This window comes from Oncorhynchus nerka, linkage group LG15 (assembly GCF_034236695.1).
Source record: "Oncorhynchus nerka isolate Pitt River linkage group LG15, Oner_Uvic_2.0, whole genome shotgun sequence".
Lineage (NCBI taxonomy): Eukaryota > Metazoa > Chordata > Actinopteri > Salmoniformes > Salmonidae > Oncorhynchus > Oncorhynchus nerka.
Window position 1 is genome coordinate 54,514,518 of NC_088410.1, and position 13,631 is coordinate 54,528,148.

Below are 13,631 nucleotides of genomic sequence, written 5' to 3' on the forward strand. Positions count from 1 at the left end.
TACATTGGGCTATTAAATGCAATTTCCAGTGGCACACCGACTCACATAATGATGAAGCCACCATGGACTCACGGTGATGGCCAATGCGCTCCTCTTGGCAATAGCCTAGCTCAAGATGAGCTACTTTGAAAAACAGTGCTGCTGGTCACAAAAAAATTGGGAGTTGAGAATTATATTGGTTCTAGAGACAGTCTTCTATTTTTAGCAGTAGACATTTGCTTTCCAAACTATGTTTTTCCCACAATTTTTATATTGAAATATGCAAACAGACAGCTGCAACCAACTACATATCATCCATGGATGGCAGTTCCAGTTCAAATCAGAACTGGCAGCCATTGCTAGTGTACCCACGAGTTTCCACTCAAAAGGCCAGGATAAGAGGATCCAAAAATCGATGTATTATGTCTATGGCCACAACACAACAAGCTGTACATTTGGCATGTATGCTGCCCAACTTGCCAGCCTTCCAGACTGTAGGCAACCTGTAACTACCAAAATCTATGCCAAGGCGCATTGAAGCTGTTCTTGCTGCTGGTGGAGGCCAAAACACAAACACTGCATGCTCTTGTGATTACATTTAATCCAATTATTTTTGAGAAGCTATTGAACCTCTGTGGCTAAATATGTTCTCTGGTGTATTTTGAACACTTAGAACAGGTTCCCTTGGTTGGTTAAAAAATAATTCATTTGTTGTTTTGCCTCTTGGGCCCAGCCCCTGACTCTACCCCTGATTCACATAATTGACCAGTCACATTTAGTTATTATGCAGTTTATTTTTTCAGTTACCCAATCAAGGCAGGGCCCCCCATTTACCCAACCCTCTCCTCCCCCCATCTGAAGATTAGCAGAGTGGCAGTAGGAAGCTGTCTACACTCATTGAGAGCGGGCTCCTGAATCCTTCTGTGGTTTGCGGTTGCAGTAAAAAATATATACTACAAATCTAATATGTACTGTAAAATGTATGTATAAATTTGTGACCTTTTTTCTGCCTTCTGGGCCCAGGGGCTTCAGCCAAGGGAAGCACCTTTGTTAATCTTGCCCAGGGCGTACCCCAATAATAGAATGGTGTGGGCATATACCTGTTACAAAAAATATTAAATCAAGTATTCTGTTGATTGGCCAGCTCAGCCAATATGATATCATGCTCAATGATATCGAAACACCCTGTTTTGTGTTACAAGTTTAAGTGTTTTTTTTTGTTTTGTTTTTCAAGTTATGCTTTGGCTACAAATACAAGTATAGGATTAGTGATGGGGAAACAAAGCTTCCTGGAGCATTGAGATTTTCCAGCTAATTGTCTGAAATAGGTTAATTACTCAAGGCTTTGATCAAGTGCACAGTACTGCCACCTGCTGGTCAACGAATTTAGAGCAGCCAAATTATTACAGAATATATCCCACACCCCATAGAGTGTGTGTGCAGTGTAGCTTTTTTGTCTTCTACCAATCAGGTGATTGTTCGACGAAACAATGCTTTGGACGTCATTGATCACGTGCTTGTGATAAGGTGATATGGGCATCGGCACACTACGATTTCATCGCATACCTCAGAGCTCAGGCATCAAACATAACATCACTATACCGGATGAGTCCACAACATTATTTGGGTACAAATTAACAGAATATACTTTTTTTTTAAAGTGAGATCTCCACTGGACAGTTACTTTAATAGGCTCCTTGTGGCAACTAGGCTTTGTTAACCCAAGTAATTAAATCAAGAATAATGTGATCCAAGGCCTTTATTTTCTGAATGTGGTTGTAGCTTATCTGCCAAATGAGCCAAAGTTCATGGTACCAGTTTTGAATTTAAAGTGGTGTGTTTATTAGATAAGTCAACATTATATGACAAACATATTGAACATGGGTTTGCTGTTCAATATAATGTAGCTCAATATGTGTTCACTCTTCCTTGCCAGCTGGCAGTCAAGGGTAGGGTCAAGGAGCCCAAGCCAAAGGCCACTGAGAACACTGATCCCAATGTGGAGAAGGCTGCCAACGTTGGAGCCAAGAAGACTAAGGACAAGGAAGCCGGTAAACTGAATCCACTGAATTGATTGTGCTCATCACTCCTAGGATTTAGACATCACCCTATAATCTGCCCAATTGTATGGGATCATTGTTATTGAGCTACACCCATTGCAATGGAGGACATTTAACATTGCTCATTCAATGAATTGTATGGGGATCTCTCTTCTCCTCATTGTGTCTATGATTGCATGCATACACACACATCACTAACTCTTGTCTCTAGAAGCTGAGAAGAAAAAGGCTACAGCCAAAAAGCAGAAGGAGAAACCTTCAGAGGCAAGTGTGGTTTCAGTTATGTTATGACTATTGGCATTGTTCAAGTGGTTTTGGGTTATAGGGACTTTTTTTTACACTTTTGTCATGGGTACTGTTCCCTATTTGGGCTTTACCATGGTTGAATTGATTCTCAAATTGAATCTCATGTCTTAGATGCTACCACAAACTAGCAGCATTGCAAACCTGTCATTTTCATCTTTCAGGATGAAAACTCAGGAAGTCCGCAAAAGCATCTGCTTCCAAGGTGGCCCCTGCTAAGAAGCCCAAGTCAAAGAGGACAAAGGGGCAGAGAGGACAGCTGAGGATCAACCCAAAGCACAGAAGACTACCAAGGGTGAAGGGGCAGCCAAGAAGGGTGCAAAGGCCAAAGCTTTCCAGAAGCCTGCAGAGGGTGATGAAGGGGACACTGCTGCTCCTGAAGCTAAAACCACAGGGAAATGAGGCAAGAGGGCAGCAGCAGAGTGACTGCACTCCTTTTATCCACATTGTATGTTTTTAAATAAAGCATTTTTTTGTACTACTTGTTAGTGGCATTTAAGTGTAGACCTAGCTGCTGTAAAATGTAATCTCCACTTTTCCTGTAGAGAAGTGTTGGTGGTAGCTAGGGGTTTGTAAAGATGTTTAATGATTCACTGATGCAAGTTTATATAATATATATATAGATATACACAGTATGTTAAGTTCTTGTTTCTTGCACCTGCTTAATCAGTACCCTCTTCTGCCAGATTAATTGTATCACTAGTACAGTGACTTCCCGGTTCCTGGAAAATATTGATGGTTGATGGTTGTTTTCTACACAGTCAGGACTTTGTTGTTCATCCATCATAGGTTGACGACCATGGCACGATTCGTTGGGGAAATCTGGTACAGTGAGTGTGCAGATGGTTGAGATCCATCTGAGCCTGGAACACACTGGACATGATATCTTGGTACCAGTCTCCTGAGGGACGACCCTGATACTGGTCTTTCACTGTTCTCTCCACCAAGGAATTTTTGATGCTGCTGGTTTGTGGTAGCAGTCTTTCTATACAGTTAAAACTAACCATCTCAAAACAAACATTTCCCATAACTATGAAGCTATGGGAAGTTATTCAACACTTTTCTGTTATGGGTCAGTGCCCACAATGGTGCAATGCAACATGTTGTACCACTTCAGTTTGTCCACAAGGGGGTGCAATAACTAATTGGGTCTTCAGTTTGGTATTCAAAGGTACCCAACCCAGAGCATTGCTGTCCGCTGGTGCTCCTTGTTCTTTATTCCCTGGAAGTTTAACCAGCTTTTACTCAACCACCCCTAAGGAGAAGAATAAATCATTAATGCTGTTGACCTCAAGGCCTGGATTTGAAAAAGGATACACGGGAAGAGAGCATAGGCAACGCCATTGAAGCTGTCACATCTTTTATTTTTTATTTTACCTTTATTTAACCAGGTACGGTAGTTGAGAACAAGTTCTCATTTACAACTGCGACCTGGCCAAGATAAAGCAAAGCAGTGCAACAGAAACAACAACACAGAGTTACACATGGAATAAACAAGCTTACAGTCAATAACACAATAGAAAAAAATTAAGTATATTTACAGTGTGTGCAAATGGCATGAGGAGGTATGGCAATAAATAGGCCATAGTAGCAGTGTAATTACAATTTAGCGAATTAACACTGGAGTGATAAATGAGCAGATGATGGTGTGTAAGTAATGATATTGGTGTGCAAAAGAGCATAAAAGTAAATAAAAACAATATGGGGATGAGGTAAGTAGATTGGGTGGGCTATTTACAGATGGTCTATGTACAGCTGCAGTGAACAGTTAGCTGCTCAGATAGCTGATGTTTAAAGTTAGTGAGGGAAATGTAAGTCTCCAGATTCAGCCATTTTTGCAATTCGTTCCAGTCACTGGCAGCAGAGAACTGGAAGGAAAGGTGGCCAAAGGAGGTGTTGGCTTTGGGGATGACCAATGAGATATACCTGCTGGAGCACGTGCTACGGGTGGGTGTTGTTATCGTGACCAGTGAGCCTAGATAAGGCAGAGCTTTACCTAACATAGACTTGTAGATGACCTGGAGCCAGTGGGTCTGTCGACGAATATGTAGCGAGGGCTAGCCAACCAGAGCATACAGTTCGCAGTGGTGTGTGGTATAAGGCGAGTTGGTAACAAAACTGATGGAACTGTGATAGACTGCATCCAATTTGCTGAGTAGAGTATTGGAAGCTATTTTGTAGATGACATCGCCAAAGTCGAGGATTGGTAGGATAGTCAGTTTTACTAGGGTAAGTTTGGCGGTGTGAGTGAAGGAGGCTTTGTTGCGAAATAGAAAGTCAATTCTAGATTTGATTTTGGATTGGGAGATGTTTGATATGAGCCTGGAAGGAGGGTTTACAGTCTAGCCAGACACCTAGGTATTTGTAGTTGTCCACGTATTCTAGGTCAAAACCGTCCAGAGTAGTGATGCTAGTCGGGCGGGCGAGTGCGGGCAGCGAATGGTTGAAAAGCATGCATTTGGTTTTGCTAGCGTTTAAGAGCAGTTGGGGTGTTGTATGGCATTGAAGCTCATTTGGAGGTTAGTTAACACAGTGTCCAAAGAAGGGCCAGATGTATACAGAATGGTGTCGTCTGCGTAGAGGTGGATCAGGGAATCACCCGCAGCAAGAGCAACATCGTTGATATATACAGAGAAAAGAGTCGGCCCGAGAATTGAACGCTGTGGTACCCCCATGGACACTGCCAGAGGTCCGGACAACATTTTACACACTGAACTCTATCTGCGAAGTAGTTGGTGAACCAGGCGAGGCAGTCATTTGAGAAAACAAGGCTATTGAGTCTACCAATAAGAATACAGTGATTGACAGAGTCGAAAGCCTTGGCCAGGTCGATGAAGACGGCTACACGGTACTGTCTTTTATCGATGGCGGTTATGATATTGTTTAGTACCTTGAGCGTGGCTGAGGTGCACCCGTGACCAGCTCGGAAACCGGATTGCACAGCGGAGAAGGTACGGTGGGATTCGAAATGGTCAGTGATCTGTTTATTAACTTGGCTTTCAAAGACTTTAGAAAGGCAGGGCAGGATGGATATAGGTCTGTATCAGTTTGGGTCTAGAGTGTCATCGCCTTTGAAGAGGGGGATGACCACTTTGACATTACCAATCTTTAGGGATCTCGGACGAAACGAAAGAGAGGTTGAACAGACTGGTAATAGGGGTTGCAACAGTGGCGGTGGATAGTTTTAGAAAGAGAGGGTCCAGATTGTCTAGCCCAGCTGATTTGTACGGGTCCAGGTTTGCAGCTCTTTCAGAACATCTGCGATCTGGATTTGGGTGAAGGAGAAGCTGGGGAGGATCGGGCAAGTAGTTGCGAGGGGTGTGGAGCTGTTGGCCGGGGTTGGGGTAGCCAGGAGGATAGCATGGCCAGCCGTAGAGAGAAATGCTTATTGAAATGTTATCGATGAATTAGATTATCATGGATTTATCGGTGGTGACCTTGTTTTGAGCCTCAGCGCAGTGGACAGCTGGGAGGAGGTGCGCTTGTTGTCCGTGGACTTCACAGTGTCTCAAAACTTTTTGGAGTTAGAGCTACAGGATGCAAAATTCTGTTTGAAAAAGCTAGCCTTTGCTTTCCTGACTGACTGTGTGTATTGGTTCCTGACAAGACCTGAACAGTTGCATATCGCGGGGACTATTCGATGCTATTGCAGTCCGCCACAGGATGTTTTTACAAGAAAATGTCTTCCATGTGTAAACAATTTCACTGGCTCCTCATCATCCTCCTCCTTTCCAAATGAAAAGCCCGACCCTGTGTTGGCCTGGCTCCAACACATGCATCAGAGGCAGAGTACGGGTTTGTTAGTCAGTCAGGGTCCCCGCCTCACACCAGGCCTCGCCTCTGTCCCTCATTGTTCAGGGAGCCCCGTATCAGAGGAATATACCGCCGTCGCCTCCCTTTGTCACTCATTGAGAGAGCTTCACCCCTGTAGGTCAACTCAGGAAAGGAGGGACATCAGGAACGACCCAGTTACTGCAAGATGACCTCCCAGTTCCTCCACAGGAAGGCTATTAATAGAGGAGGACGACGAAGAGCAGCATGGAAAAGGTCCATGGCTGCGCGTCATTAAACTCTGTTTTAAAGTCACCATTGGCCTCATGGTAAAATCTCTGAGCGGGTTTCTTTCTCTCCAGCAACTAAGTTAGGAATGATTCCAGTATATTTGTTGTGACTGTTTACATTGATACCCCATCCAATGTGTAATTGTGTAATTTTACCAATAAGTGTCCTTCTTTGTGAGGCATTAGACAACCTCCCTGGTATTGTTGTTTGAATATGTGTTTGAAATTCACAACGGACTGACCGACTTTACAGATAATTGCATGTCAGGTAAAGGGTACAGAGATCAGATAGTCATTAAAAATCATGTTAAACACTATTAATGCACACAGAGTGAGTCCATGCAAAGTATTATGCGACTTGTTTAGCTAAATTTTACTTCTGAACTTATTTTGGATTTCCATAACAAAAGGTGTTGAATACTCATTCACACTTTTTTTGTTGTTGACATTATTCCACTTTGACATTATTTATTTTAATGTTTTATTTGACCTTTATTTAACTAGGCAAGTCAGTTAATAACAATTTCTTATTTACAATGACAGCCTAGGAACAGTGGGTTAACTGCCTTGTTCAGGGGCAGAACGACAGATGTTTACCTTGTCAGCTCGGGGATTTGATCTAGCAACCTTTCGATTACTGGCCCAATGCTCTAACCAATGATGAGTCGGACCACAGAGTGAAGGAAAAGCAGCCAACAAGTGCTCAGCATATGTGGGAACTCCTTCAAGACTGTTAGAAAAGCATTCCATGTTGAAGCTGGTTGAAATAATGCCAAGAGTGTGCAAAGCTGTCATCAAGCTGTCATCAACCATTTGCTTATCTGTCAGAGGAAATAACTATATTTTATTCAGGATTTCTTTTTAACTACACTGCACAATAAAAAGCAGGTTTCATGTACAACTACAGTATATATTGCCAACATCCAAAAGTAAGAAACAAGAAACAGTCTTGCTGTGTCTCCATATGACTCTCCATATGGTGCATTAGAGGCAATATTTTTCCTATCTACTGTAGTTATTAGCTTAATAAGATAGAGGTGCAGATACATAAGCAGTAAACTACAACACTGAATATTTCCATGGAAATATAACATGACAAGTGTTGCTTGTTGTAATGGTCAGAAGCATGAATACATTTCTCATAATGGTGATTTTGGGGTATGAATTTAGTTTAGTTTTTTATATCTTGCTAAAATTGTCAGGTAAAGTGGTTGAATAGTTTCAGTTAGATGTATCTGAGGTTTGGTTCAACAGTACTTCTGTCAATCTCCTCAACACAGTCTCTGAAATATGATACGCTGAAGTTTCAGAAGGACAGGATGTGGCAAGAGTCTCGTCTAACTTTCCACCCGACTGTGGTGTGTGTGTGTGGGTGCGTGTGCAGGTGTGCACTCGTGCACCTGTTTGCAGGTGTGGATACGTGGCAGCATACACTTACTGGTTGGTATGTGATCTGTAGACTGTGTGACTGCTGCAGGAGAATGCAGGCCACTTTGCCTCCCTCGCAGTAGAACCAAACCACAGTACAGATCATCTATAAATTGTCCTTTGAATAATATTTTTAGTCCAGGACTAAGCATTATCTGTCTCTGGGAAAATCAGGGGGAAAGGGCCTTGGTTCGAGAGGTGACCAAGAACCTGATGGTCACTCTGACAGAGCACCAGAGTTCCTCTGTGGAGATGGGAGAACCATCCAGACAGACAACCATCTTTGCAGCACTCCACCAATCAGGCCTTTATGGTAGAGTAGCCAGACAGAAGCCACTGCTCAGTAAAAGGCACATGACAGCCAGCTTAGAGTTTTCCAAACAGCACCTTAAGGACTCTCAGACCACAAGAAACAAGACTCTCTGGTCTGATGAACCCAAGATTGAAGTCTTTGGCTTGAATGCCAAGCATCACGTCTGGAGGAAACCTTGCACAATACCTATGGTGAAGCATGGTGGTGGCAACATCATGCTGTGGGGATGTTTTTCAGCAGCAGGGACTGCGACATTAGTCAGGATCGAGGGAAAGATGAACAGAGCAAAGTACAGAGAGATTATTGATGAAAACCTGCTCCAGAGTACTCAGGACCTCAGACTGGGGCGAAGGTTTACTACCTTCCACTAGGATAAGGACCTTAAGCACACAGCCAAGACAAGGCAGGGGTGGCTTTGGGACAAGTCTCTGAATGTCCTTGAGCGGCCCAGCCAGAACCCGGACTTGAACCCGATCAAACATCTCTGGAGAGATCTGATAATAGCTGTGCAGCGACGCTCCCCATCCAGCCTAACAGAGCATGAGATGTTCTGGAAAGAATGGGAGAAACTCCACAAAATACAGGTGTGCCAAGCTTGTAGCATCATACCCAAGAATACTTGAGGCTGTAATTGCTGCCAAAGGTGCTTCAGAAAAGTACTGAGTAATGGGTCTGAATTACAATGGGTCTGAATAATGTTCAGTTTGTCTAAAAGCCTTTGTCTAAAAATCTGTTTTTGCTTTGTCATTATGTGTAGATTAATGGGGGGGGACTAATTAATCCATTTTAGAATAAGGCTATAATGTAACAAAATGTGGAAAAAGTCAAGGGATCTGAATACTTTCCAAATGCACTGTATATGGACTGAAAGAAAAATAGCGCCTTGATCTTTACCACTGGTCAGAAAATATGACGTTTACAACAGTACATATTTTTGCATTATCTTGAATAATCAAGATCAAAATCAAATCATGTAAAATACTAACAAAGATGAGGGAATGGTTGTATTCAATTTATTCTTCTTACTTTTTGGTTTTACAGAAGAGAGCATTTCAAATGGAGCAAAAAACATAGGATTTGTATTTACTAACTTAAAGGTGTCATTGAAGAGGGATTTCTTTTTTATTTTATTTTATTTCACCTTTATTTAACCAGGTAGGCCAGTTGAGAACAAGTTCTCATTTACAACTGCGACCTGGCCAAGATAAAGCAAAGCAGTGCAACAAAAACAAAAACACAGTTACACATAAACAAACGTACAGTCAATAACACAATAGAAAGATCTATGCACAGTGTGTACAGTGTATATGGGAGGGAGGGGGAGCCACCCTTTTCAACAAACAAAGCCATCCCCCATAGCATAATCGACCACCCTGACCGCTGGGCTCAAGTGTGCATCGGAACAGAATGTAAGCTCATGGTAACTGGAAAACAATGTAATGAAGTTGTGTTCTCACACCATTTACATCTTAACCACCAGTCATTGTACTTCAAGGCTAGAATGTGTCTACAACACTGCACATTGAAGGGGCGACTGATGTGCTGAGTAAGTTTAAATTAAACTGGGAACTTGGAAAATAACAAGTAAACATGGAGAAATTTTGAGATTTGAATAGCATTTAGGTAATCTATATTTTTCAGTTTTGCCAACAATGTAAACATTTTTAAAACCAAAATGTTATATTTTGTTGCTTGTAACAAAGTATGTGGGAAATATCAATATCAATACTTTTGCTATACAATTGGGCTTTTGGGGTTGATAACTTTTGCCGCAAAAATTGTTAAATTAAAAGCTTTTTTGGGGGGGGGGCTTATATTATAACCATATTTAAACAAAAGATTAATTTCACCAAGAAAAATGTCTTATCAATATCACTGGATCTTAATGACTTAATTTCGATGAATTTATCTTAATTTCCTATTTACCTGTTTTTTGCATTGTATGAATATGTTATATATTTATTGATTTTTAATTGTCTGTATCTATCGATTTTGATCACAAATATATTTTATTTAGTAAATTTTATCAAACCGTTATGGAAGGAGGTATCACACAGATGACAGAATATATATAAATACAGTGTATATTTATTTGGACATTGACTTAAAAATATTTAAAGGGGAGTATGCCCCGGACACCTCCAAAATCCCCAAATAAAAATACTAACATATTAACAGATATTATGGATAGGCATGTAACACAATGCAGGTTTCCATGTGTGATACAGTAAATTACGGCAGTTCCAAGCATTTTGGGGGCCCTAAGCGAGATTTGCCCACCTCACCGACAAAACATTTTAGTGGCCCCGCTCATGGTGGCGAAGAGAAACATTTGGAGCTTTAAAGTTAATGTCCTGCAATTCTACTCATTTTGCCATGGGGCGGAGAGAACTTAATGTCCTACAATTCAACACAGTATGCCATTGTCGTTGAAATAATAACATTCGGTTTTAAAGCTAATTTACTGCAATTCTAAACATTTGTCATGACCTATGCCATGTTAATTTGATATCTGAGTGAGAGTGACTAACAAAATTATTGGGGGCCCCTGGAGGTCAGGGCCCCTGGGCAGTAATTCGGCCATTACTACAAGGTTTAGATAGCTGGCGAAACTAACTGGGCCTAGCAATCTATAAAATCTTAGCTGTCATGGGATTTATTGAGTGACTGACATAACAAGAGAAAAACTTCTGACGAAGAACCACATTTCGAAACTGCACGTTGTGTATTCTACTATCCTACGGTTGTTTTGGGAGGGGGGAGGGGCCTATAGCGGCTGCTTACTGTATATCGCTTATAAACAGAAACGGCACTGTGGTAGATGTTTTAGCTACTTATTTAAAGTAACATGATGTGTGATAAATAAAGGACACCCTGAAAGAAACCACTTTTCTGTGAGACATACAGAGAGCCAGTGGTGTAGTTTCAGTGTGTCTGCAGAAGACTGTAAAACCCATCCGGCTGGGCTGAGGTTGCTGGTCTGTCAGGGATTGAGCTGTATACATGATACATATCAGACTAGAGAAAAGAAACAGACAGTTTAGCATCAGTCCTTTAATTCTACAGTACTGTAAATGTAATGTAATTTAAAAGGATGTAACATCAATCTGAAACTGAGAGCCGTTCACAATCACCAAACACAGTGGGTGATTCTGAACTTACTTTGTCGTTTTCAGATGACTTTCCATTTTCTTCAAAAGGACCTGTACAACACAGAGGGATCCTGAGTGAGTGAGTGAGTGAGTGTGTGGTTGCACGTCACTTTGCTATACTTAATGTCCCTTCACACTTCTCCTCCTGACTCAAACCATCCTGTAGACGTACAGCTCTATTCTCATGCTCTAACACATTATCTTATGTATAACTTATACACATACATGCTTACTGATATGACTACCTCAGACCAACAAACAAGCCTAAACAACTTTGAGTCCTATAAAAGCCCTACATGTTATGAAACATTGGGACAGAGTTAAACAGACAAACCTAATGGTAAAGATGTGGGTGGTACAGAAGTGATCAGGCTGTAGACCCCTGCATTCTCTGAATCAGCCTGGAGGAAAGAGAGAGAGAAAGATCCTTATTATCCCTCAGACTGTCTGTCAGACTGTCTGATACAAGTTTGTATCTATATCCAAGGCTATTATTGTTGCTGTACTTACATCTTCATTTGCAGATTGCTGCACAGGACCTGCATCTCACAGAGAGAGACAAAGCCACAAGTAAGAGGTTGTGGGGGGGGGGGGTTCAGAAGAAGTGAAAATAACAGGGCTTGATGTCACTTCATACTTCTCCTCCTGACTCAAACCACCCTGGAGACTTACAGCTCTGTTCTCACGCTTTCAAGATGCTCCTACTAAAAATGTAAGTTTGTATGGTAGGCATTGAGTGATTAAGTGTTATTGTGCTGAGGGTCCCAAATTCACGTCCAAGGTCAGGAAGACAGGGACAGAAGACATTCTGTTACAAACTCACCTGAGTGCAAAAACGTGGACGGTACAGAGGTGATGAGAGAATAGATCCCAGCATCCTTGAATCCAACATGCCTGCACTGCTCATAGCTCCCATCACCAAATCACCTACAACAGAAACAAAATGAAAATTAAATTAGGATACGTGTTTGGACATGCATGTGTGTAGTTGTGTTAGTAGTGTGTGCAGTGTTTGATGTATTTTGTTTGGAACATACATTGGCTGTGATCATCCTGTCTGGCTGTAGGTCTGTACAACATAAAAGTATATAAGAAGGATGTGGTAAGAACATCTCATCATGGACAATACAGAACTAAAGGTTGATACAATCTGCATCATATTCACAAGGGAATTCTTACCTCAGAGAATTGGTTTTCTCTGAAAAACAAATGAGGCTAAATGAATGATATTGAATATAGCCTACACTACACAATATCACCAAAAGGAGTTGAAAGATTAACCCATGTCAAAGAAGCAAATTATTTGTTATGCAGAATCAGAAGTACTCACTTGTCCTCCTGCAGAGATAGACAACTGTCAATCCCATCCAGAACACGCCCACTCCAGAAGCCATACACACTGTTGTCTGCCATAGTTGCACCGCTGTTTAGTGACATGATGACATTAGCTCTTAATCCAAATGTAAATTCTTCAATTATAGACAGGTGTTAGAATACCACTTTATTATTAGTCTTGGTAAACGTTTCTGTTTTCATATATGTGAGAAAAGACAGCTAGTCAGCTAAGCGTTTTACATTTAAGTCTGTGAAGGAAAATGTTATGTTTGTGCTTTTTTAATAACCAATTGGACTGGGTCCATGCAACTGACTGATTGATCGTGACTGGGAGGAATCCTCACTATCAGTGCGCCAAGAACATTGTTTTGAAAACCAAAAGGGGTGTCTCAATTTCAAGGTCTCAGCTTGAAGAGAAGAAGCCTCGTGAGGTATTGGTTGGTCACATGCATGAACCAAATGTTAATGATGAATTAATTATGAATTATGAATAAGCTAAATCTTGCAAATATAACTTGTCTGTTTAAGCAGTATATAACACAACTAATGGGACATCCCCGGTGGAGCTCCTGACCAACATGTACTATGGTACATTAAGTTTGTTGGAACCTCTCCAGCTTGTTGATAATAAAGAATTATTCATTTAATATTGACTTCGGGTGTCCCTGATGATAATTTCCGTGACAAGTAATTTAGCAGAGGCTCTTATCCAGAGTGACTTACGTGCATTAATCTGAAGATAGCTTGGTGAGGCAACAACATATCACAATCACAACAAGTACATTTTCCCTCAGCAATGTAGTTATCAGCAAAGTCAGAGCTAGCAGAAAAAGACAAGTGCATTTTTGCTGTGGAATTACTAAATAAGGACACTTACCCCAAACTCTTTTTTGACTGTATGAATTCACAATGCTGTCTGTGGAGCTTTGACCTCCTGTGCGCATAAAAGATAGAGACAGTTTGTTAACAGTTAACACACATACAACTTAGTCAACACCAA

General features: G+C 41.3%; 1 protein-coding gene across 2 annotated transcripts in view; it reads right to left on the bottom strand.

Moving 5' to 3' along the window:
- LOC115142707 (mucin-2-like) overlaps positions 1-13,631 on the bottom strand; it is a 67,153-nt gene that overhangs the window by 36,299 nt on the left and 17,223 nt on the right. Inside the window, exons 17-25 of one of the 2 annotated variants that reach the window (XM_065001690.1) lie at positions 13,509-13,565; positions 12,627-12,719; positions 12,476-12,494; positions 12,334-12,365; positions 12,120-12,223; positions 11,807-11,835; positions 11,631-11,697; positions 11,307-11,347; positions 9,939-11,162 (exon numbers count right to left, since the gene is read on the bottom strand). In XM_065001690.1, coding sequence (XP_064857762.1) covers positions 11,664-11,697; positions 11,807-11,835; positions 12,120-12,223; positions 12,334-12,365; positions 12,476-12,494; positions 12,627-12,719; positions 13,509-13,565 — 368 coding nt within the window. In that variant the 3' untranslated portion in view covers positions 9,939-11,162; positions 11,307-11,347; positions 11,631-11,663. Of the gene's footprint in view, positions 1-9,938; positions 11,163-11,306; positions 11,348-11,630; positions 11,698-11,806; positions 11,836-12,119; positions 12,224-12,333; positions 12,366-12,475; positions 12,495-12,626; positions 12,720-13,508; positions 13,566-13,631 lie in introns of those variants that run through there. The other variant, XM_065001689.1, reaches the window with a different exon arrangement.